The 8,958-nt window shown below is 39.1% G+C and overlaps 2 protein-coding genes across 2 annotated transcripts; both read left to right on the top strand.

The window, feature by feature from the left end:
- Positions 1 to 1,355: 1,355 nt before the first annotated feature.
- On the top strand, positions 1,356 to 3,109 carry LOC113783154 (zinc transporter 1). Its single transcript, XM_027329221.1, has 2 exons — positions 1,356 to 1,996; positions 2,505 to 3,109. Exons 1-2 carry the CDS (start codon positions 1,372 to 1,374, stop codon positions 2,894 to 2,896), a joined length of 1,017 nt encoding a protein of 338 aa, XP_027185022.1. The 5' UTR covers positions 1,356 to 1,371; the 3' UTR covers positions 2,897 to 3,109.
- A 2,238-nt stretch (positions 3,110 to 5,347) lies between these two features.
- LOC113776487 (laccase-2) lies at positions 5,348 to 8,075 on the top strand. Its single transcript, XM_027321670.1, has 6 exons — positions 5,348 to 5,544; positions 5,653 to 5,804; positions 5,880 to 6,124; positions 6,213 to 6,341; positions 6,426 to 7,400; positions 7,604 to 8,075. The coding sequence occupies exons 1-6, from the start codon at positions 5,413 to 5,415 to the stop codon at positions 7,732 to 7,734; spliced, it is 1,764 nt and encodes a 587-aa protein (XP_027177471.1). The 5' UTR covers positions 5,348 to 5,412; the 3' UTR covers positions 7,735 to 8,075.
- The last annotated feature ends 883 nt before the right edge of the window (positions 8,076 to 8,958 follow it).

Below are 8,958 nucleotides of genomic sequence, written 5' to 3' on the forward strand. Positions count from 1 at the left end.
AGTCTCGCACAGATATGTTTGGCTATCCTCTGTTACAGTTTCATGTGGAGTGCATCTATGCCGGTGTGGGAAAACGAGTTGCATGCCCAGTTTGTAGATTTCCAGCAGATCTACGAGGCTGGGTGAATGCAATGGTTGAGCATGGATGCTTGAGTCTTTCAAGAGACTTTTGCATGCTGCAAACTCTATGCAATAAACAGTGCTACGTTAATGCACCTTATTCTGGACGATGTATGGCTTATGTAAAAACACACGCCGAATGTATACATCTGTTCTGTACTCCCAACCATGGATATAGTTTAATGCTATTACTATAAGAAGTGGTCTGCAGTTATTAGCTGAAGAAATGCTAGAATTGTATGTAAATGTTGGCTGGCTCGATCTGCATTTATCTGAAGTAGAATAACCAATAGGTTCATTCCCATTTCCAAAACAACAAAGGATTCTCTGTTACACGACCTTGTTATGTTGCCTGCAAATCTAACAAGTCAATCCATCATGAACAGAGAATTTAGTCGCTAAGCCGTGATTCTTGCTAATTCACCAAGCGGCCGCGCGACAAAAGCTAGGGGTGTCGGGCCAATTCATGGAAAAACTGTTATGGGCTTCTTTTATTTGTGCTGACTGTCAGTATTGTTTATGGGCTTCTTGTACTAGGACACAAGGCGATTTGTTTAGATTAAAGAAGGTGGTCGAGTTGCAAGGACGAGTTATCCTAACCTTGGCTACCAAATCGTCTAGAAAAGATTTTTTTTCGTTTGAATGACTCGAATACAATTTGTACTTTTTCCCTTCAAAATAGATAGATTGACAACAAATTTCAATTCCATGCATCACTGAAACAAATTTGCACATCATCTTTTGTGAAAGCGTTCCACCACAGGATTTTCGGCCAAACCATCTCGGTTCTACCCAACGATCATTGTGAAAACACAAGACATTTCTTGTTTCCCTGTATTAAATCAAAAACCCTTTGAGCTTTTTGACACATCCATGCTCTATCTCATGTCCACTGTGCACGAAAACTCTTTTTTCTTGTAGTCCCTGCTCGCCACAGGCTCTCTGTAATATTCTGTACTATACGTTGTATCCTATTGTACGTGAAATGGCCTGAATTGTTTGTCAACGCACAAATGATAGCCGGCCAGTAGAAATTATGAAGTCCAGGATGTGTAGTACAACCTTGTAAAAGTCAAAGCTGTACTACAAAATTTTAGCAACAGAGTCTTGTTGTCATTGATCCTGAAGCTTAATCTTCATGAAGTACACTCCTATCCATTATAAAACGTACGACGAAAATGTTAATTGTTTTATAATGTTAATTGTTTAAACAACAAAGTTTTAATTTCCTCGAGAGCTTCATTGTCGTACATGGCTTCTCCCGTGGACCGGCTGCCCAAGTCAACTTTCTTGATCATACTTCTCCTTTCAGTTTTATCCCTCCAATGCTTCAGGATTGGTGCTCATGGCGGCGATGATCAAGAAAGCAGTAGTGATGGTGACAACACAGATCTGCACTCAAAAGGGCTAATTCTCGTCAAAATCTGGTGTTTGATCATTTTCTTTGCTAGCACATTTGCTGGTGGAGTCTCCCCTTATTTTTTCCGATGGAACGAAAGCTTCCTACTTATGGGAACTCAATTTGCTGGAGGGGTGTTTCTGGGAACTTCTCTTATGCACTTCCTGAGCGACTCAACCTCGACTTTTGCTGATCTAACAACAAAATCTTATCCATTTTCTTTCATGTTGGCATCCGCGGGCTATCTTCTGACCATGTTTGGTGATTGCATAGTGATCTTGGTCACAAAGGGTGCTGAGAAAGATAATAGAGTCGAAGTTGAAGAAGGCAGGGCAGCATCTGGGGGATACGGTGAAGAAGAGGGAATGCATCACAACCCAGTTTCTGTGAAAACGTCGTCCGTTGGGGATACCATACTTCTCATCCTAGCTCTGTGTTTCCACTCAGTTTTCGAGGGGATTGCTGTTGGAGTAGCGGGTAAGCAACAATATTTACACATTTGAAACAAGTTAGAGATACGTAATATTATTGTTAATCGTCGAAACTTCTGCACTTGGCAAACTTTATTTGTGTTCTAGAATCACGCGTAACATCTATAACATAATCTTCTACCATTTCTGTGCCACTTCTAGCCAGCTGATCTTTACTAGCATGACTTAAAGTTGCATGGCATCAAATCTCAATTATCTATTTGTTAAATGTTAATATGCGTGATTACTCTAACCTGATCATCATCGAATTTTTGCTCGCTATTCCGAGAAGTGCATGTTATGCTCTGTTGATCAGATCCTTTCTCTATATCACAAGATGTATATAACGGGTGCAATGCCTCAACTCCTCCTTTTTTTTTTTCCCAACCTTGTTAGCCAATTATTATATTGCACTTTCAGCATAAAGTTCATTAGGGCTCAAATCATACACCATTAACTATCAATTTCATGAGAATTTAAAACTAAAAGAGACCCTTCGTGAAACATTGGCTCAGCTACCAAGTCAGATGCATGGAAGAACCTGTGGACAATTTCACTGCACAAGATATTTGCAGCAATTGCAATGGGGATTGCCCTTCTAAGGATGATACCAAAGAGGCCATTTTTGACGACAGTTGCTTATTCATTTGCCTTTGCTGTGTCGAGCCCAATTGGGGTGGGCATAGGCATTGCCATCGACGCCACTACCCAAGGGCGCACGGCAGATTGGATTTTTGCCATCTCCATGGGAATCGCCTCTGGCGTTTTCATCTATGTTGCCATCAATCATCTCGTCACCAAAGGCTTCAAGCCACATGCTAAACTCTACTTTGACACTCCATTTTTCAAGCTTCTTGCCGTGCTTTTAGGTGTGGGAGTCATAGCTGTTGTTATGATATGGGATTAGTTAGTTACTGTTCCATTACCGAGAAAAATAATCAGCACGGAAAAATTACCTTGTAAATCAACATTGTATTGCTTTCAAAGATGTATTTTCCTTGTAAATTTGGGAGTGTAATTTCATCAGTTGCTAAATGTAAATATAGCAGATGCAGCTACTTAACTGTTCACGAACAATTGGACATGCATTAACTGCAATGGTTCTTTGCCTGGACGTTAAATTGGTGGTTGTAAAGCAATGCAATAAGCTGTAGAAAGTCTACTTCCATACCCAAAAAAAAGTTTCTACATGCACAGTTTGATTTTGTACTGGCCATTCATTGCTTCGAGTATTCTTCAAATAGCTTAACGGAGCAAAAAGCGACTTGATATTCTAGTATACTACCATATATACATCTACTTGTACATGAAAGGCACAAATATATTTGTAAGTTTCTGACCCTGGAGTGCTCCAGAAGGTGGATAGTTGTTGCAACTACAAAACTAGTCGACCCCAAAAAAAAAAAAAAAAAAAAAAAACTACAAAACTAGTCTTGCTCTCCCTCTTAACTTGACACTCTCAGTGGCCACACAAGAAAAGAACCATTCAGTCTTCAAAAAAAAAAAAAAGGAAAAAGAATGAATAAGTAATCATGTGTGCATGTGGGCTAATTCTGGTCTTGGTCAATCATATATTAAGATGCTGTAACTAACTAACAACTTCACCGTAAAAAATACTAATGAAAATTGAGTACAATTCCATCCCTTCTCTTACTTGAAAGAAATTAGGTGGGTAAAGAGTCGTCTTCTTCATGGAATTTTAAAATCTCCAAATAGTGGATCGGGGGAGATGTTACAGCCAACCCGACCCCAGTACGTATCTTTGTCGCCCTGAAATCTTGCAAGGCTTAGCAATTTGGCGTGGACATGTCTTTGCTTTTAAAGCACCGGCCGGCCACTCATCCGTACGTACATTAAATCACTACAATATATTTTTTTTTTATAAAAAAATTTCACAAAATAGCAATCCAAACGGGAGCGTTCATTTAAATGTTTTTCTTTTTAACCTCTTGTGAATGACAACCATGGATTGGGAGGGAGAAGGTTTACCGAATTCCAAGAACCATGGATTTACATTTTTTGCTAGACAAATCTTGATTTTTTCTTTTTTATTAATGTAAGTGTGAGAAGGCTCGAATTTAGAATCACCCAACTCGTCAAATCTTCTTCATTTTGATCATGCTAAAATGTAAAAATACATCAATTGACAATTTGAAAATATAAAAATGTTGCACGCGCTTACGGACTACTTTTCTAGTCGCTAGTGTTCTCAAAATTTTTTTCACGAATCTTTAAAATCTCAAACAATGCAAAGTAGTGATTAAGAGTATTTTATATATGTCTCAAAATTACAGAGTGTCGCCTATGATACTACAATATTCTTAATAATTTATACACTTAGCAATTTGTGATCCTATATTTAGTTGATAAACATCTTTATATATATATATATATACACACAAAAAAAAAAAAACTTACTTTGCGTGCAATAGAAAGCATGTAAAAGCGCGGTAACTATAGTGTAAATTAATAAATAAAATAGCAAGTTGATGGATCAGAACTCACCATTTGGTGAAACTAATGAAGATGAGAGAATTAGGTCTGGTCAAAGTCTGCCCCCAGACCAACCGAGGCTAGCTTTTCGGGCAAATCTTGTAATTAGTCTGTTAACACAAAACATGACTAAATGTAACAAGCATAACGAAGGAAGGATCGAACGAACCAACTGATTCTTCAAAAAATAGGAAGTTGGGTCAAATGTCCTCTTCTCTGCGTCATCCTGATCGTTTTGGAGGAGTAGCCATCACTAACCTACTGGCGCATGCCTGCGGGTTCTACACGAGAATGATTAGCATGGCCATGAACAAGACTTGAATTGTAAACAAGATATCTGGGACGGTAATTCTGGATTTGTCTTAACCAGCAAGATTAACGGTTGAAGTTTTTTTTCCTTGCAGTGGTTACGTAGGCTAAGAGGGGCATGATTACCATTTTCAACAAGAAACTAATTAAACACACAACTGGTGGCACATTGCTATGGTTATTGCTACCTAAATGTTCGAGTTTGATCAAGTAGATGGAGGCTTAACGACACTAGGTAGCTAGCATTAGCAACTGAGGTCTTGTCAATTTCGGATTCAGATCATTTGACTTTGGCCACACTCGACAGTTCAGATGGACCATTAACAGCTGGTGCATTCCAGTTTTAAAAAATTTCTCATCTTTTTTTTTTCAGATACAATACCGTTTTTGGAGAGTATTCATTCAACCAAAGAAGAAGGATGAAGCTAGCTCTTCTTTGTGAGGAAATTGAGACGTCTTAGTTTACCTAATCAACCGAACAAACACGTCCCTCCAACGTATATATAACTAGCCCTTCCTGTCGGAACATTCCACAATCAAACGAGCCAATCGAAAACATTCTCCCTCCATTTGGTCCATTTTAACAAGATTAATCAAGAACAGCAGCAAAATTAATCAACCATGGCTGTCTCTCTTTATTCATTGTTATCACCAACATGCTTCCTCGCTAGTGTTTCTTTTGTCATGAGCTGCCTTGTGTTGTTGGCAATTCCAGCCAGTGCAGCAGGGATCACAAAGCATTACACGTTTGAGGTACATCTTTCTCTTCTTTTATACATATCCTAGATCATATAGACTGTTCGCACAACATTAACGTAAGATAGAGTAGTTCGCATTTTACATTTTTTTGTTGCTATGCAGATAAGGTTGCAAAACGTCACAAGACTGTGCCACACAAAGAGCGTGGTGACAGTAAACGGAAAGTTCCCTGGCCCTCGCATTGTTGCAAGAGAGGGTGACAACGTGCAAGTCAAGGTGGTCAACCATGTTTCCAACAACATTAGCATTCATTGGTAAGTGCCATTTTACCATTACCTACCTCTTTGTTACCAAAAAAACTAGGCTAACTATGTGGTTGATTGTAACAGGCATGGAGTCAGGCAACTGCAGAGTGGATGGGCAGATGGCCCCTCCTACATAACTCAATGTCCGATTCAAACAGGCCAGAGTTATCTGTACAACTTCACCATCACTGGCCAAAGAGGAACCCTGTGGTGGCATGCCCATATTACATGGTTGAGAGCCAGTGTCTATGGACCCTTCATCATCCTCCCAAAGAATAATGTTCCTTATCCATTTCCCAAGCCCCATAAAGAAGTCCCTATACTTTTCGGTAAACTTCCAAAATTCAATTCCCACAGCAGACTTATGCACAATAATGTGGTAGTCCTTTACTAATTTTTTGATGAATCAAAACACAGGAGAGTGGTGGAATGCAGACCCTGCGGCTGTTATTAACCAGGCACTTCAGACTGGAGCTGGACCAAACGTCTCAGATTCATACACCATAAATGGACTCCCTGGACCCCTGTACAACTGTTCTGCCAACGGTAGTAAAAATGGTTTCGAAATTGTTTCAAAATTGAACTATAAGCACCATTTATGATTTAACGGAGCCTTTTTTGCTATTGCAGAAACATTTAAGCTGAAAGTTAAGCCTGGAAAAACATATCTCCTTCGTCTGATCAATGCTGCGCTCAATGACGATCTGTTTTTCAGCATAGCCAACCATACACTCACCGTTGTTGAAACAGATGCAACTTATGTTAAGCCATTTAGAACAGACATTCTCCTCATTGCTCCAGGACAAACCACCAATGTTCTCCTCGAGGCCAAACATCATTTGGCTAATTCCACTTATTTCATGGCAGCCAGGCCGTATTTCACAGGCCAAGGCACCATTGATAATTCCACTATTGCTGGAATTCTTGAATACGGAAATCCAACCGGGTCTGTTTCTGGTTCCTCTTTCACCAACACTTCAATTACAAGCCTCCTCCCCACCCTTCCTCCAATCAATGGAACCTCATTTTTCGCAAATTTCACCAGAAAATTCCGCAGTTTAGCCAATGCCCAATTTCCAGCTAACGTGCCCAAGACAGTGGACAAGCATTTCTTCTTTACCGTTGGCCTGGGAAGCAAGCCGTGTCCAAAAAATCAAACCTGTCAAGGGCCTAATGGAAGTAAATTTGCAGCTTCCATGAACAACATTTCTTTCAACCTCCCTACAACAGCCCTTCTTCAGTCCTACTTCTTTGGGAAATCCAACGGTGTATACACCACCGATTTCCCAAGTGTTCCCCTTAAGCCGTTCAACTACACGGGAACCCCACCCAACAGCACCTTTGTGGTTAATGGCACTAAGGCGGTGGTCGTTAAATTTAACAGCTCAATTGAAGTTGTGTTGCAGGGCACCAGCATTCTTGGTGCTGAAAGTCACCCTCTTCACATTCATGGCTATAACTTCTACGTTGTGGGGCAAGGTTTTGGAAACTTTGACCCTAAAAATGATCCTGCAAAATATAACCTTGTTGATCCCGTCGAAAGAAATACAGTTGCTGTACCACCCAATGGATGGGTGGCAGTTCGGTTCCTAGCAGACAACCCGGGTGAGTGTGTTCTAAAGTACATACATCAGATTTCACCGAACCAGTTTAGCTTACCAGATTACATAAATACTATCTATATTGACAAACTGAAAAGGTGTACCATATTGCCTCAGTTCATTCATTATATTTTCGACTCAGGACGTCTTAATTGAAACAACTAATAGTATATAGAATTGTTAACGTGGTTTTACGGTGTGGATCAGGGGTTTGGTTCTTCCATTGCCATTTTGACGTCCATCTGAGCTGGGGGTTGGAGATGGCATTGATTGTGTTGGATGGAAAGCTCCCAAATCAGAAGCTGCCTCCGCCACCATCTGATCTTCCCAAGTGTTGACCTCTGCTCTAATTTTTCGGCGGAATTATGCATAACTTATACATTAATTTCCGAATTGGACCCGGCTGTTACCTTCAATTTTTCAAGACACAGAGACCAAAGATTAGGAGATGCGGGATGGGATATTGGGACTGGATTGCCTTTTTGCTTTTTAATTTTCATCTTCTCAGGTTTTGTGCTGTTCGTTGATTTCTCATTGTATCATCTTGGTTGAGTGTATTTTTTCATTTTTGTTTCTTTGCGGCTGAATGGCCCAATGGTTATGTAATATTAATAATACTCACGGATCCGCTCTTCTCTTCTTTTATGTTATGAAGCCTAATAAATTTCCTGATTGACCATATAACTCTCTGTCTCTCTTATCTTTTCAGTTTTAGCCCCATTTATACTCGGGCCACGTTTCTAATTTGAATTTTGATCCATCCATATTCCAATCGCATTATCAAATAGCTAATACTATTAGTTTTCTTAAATAACAAAAAGAAAAACTATTATATTACTCACTATTTTACTTTATAGAGTGCTCCAGAGGAGTATTAAAAAAATGTTGCGACACTAAACAGGGCAAAAAACTTTCCTTCAAAAAAAAAAAAAAAACAGGGCAAAAAACTTAGATTTAGACATAAACATAAAATTTAACAAAGTAATGTCACATCATATTCTTAATTGATTTTGTGAAACGTGAGGGATGAAAAAAATTCATTTTGTGGAATGTGAATAACTATGGGTCAAATTATATGAAATGTGATTTAACAATTTTGTTTCTGAAAAATGATCATGTGCATGACATGTAGTGGATTCCAGCCAAAAACTAATCGAACATTTAGATATGGAGCAAATTTAATTAATGTGAATTTGTAACGGATGTAAAATTACACTTTTAAAAATAAAGAATAAAAAAATATTTTATAAAATGTGAAAAACATTTTGAACGATTTAATTTCCGGCGAGTTTTACCTGTATAAAAATCATTACAATGATTTAAAAAAAATTTGTTTCGGTAATTTCGCAATTTTATACGGATATGTCGCTCGACTTTCTCTGATTAAAGCGAGCGAAATCTGCCAGTTGAAGAAGCTCAGACCTGACTAGGGGTGTTCACGAATCGAGCCGCTCGCGAGCCGAGTACGAGCTCGACTCGAGCTCAGTCAATATCGAACTCGAGTTTAAGTCGAACTCGAGCTAAAAAACATTAAGCTCGTTGGGCTCGCGAGCTCAATTATA

This window comes from Coffea eugenioides, chromosome 1 (genome assembly GCF_003713205.1).
Source record: "Coffea eugenioides isolate CCC68of chromosome 1, Ceug_1.0, whole genome shotgun sequence".
NCBI lineage: Eukaryota > Viridiplantae > Streptophyta > Magnoliopsida > Gentianales > Rubiaceae > Coffea > Coffea eugenioides.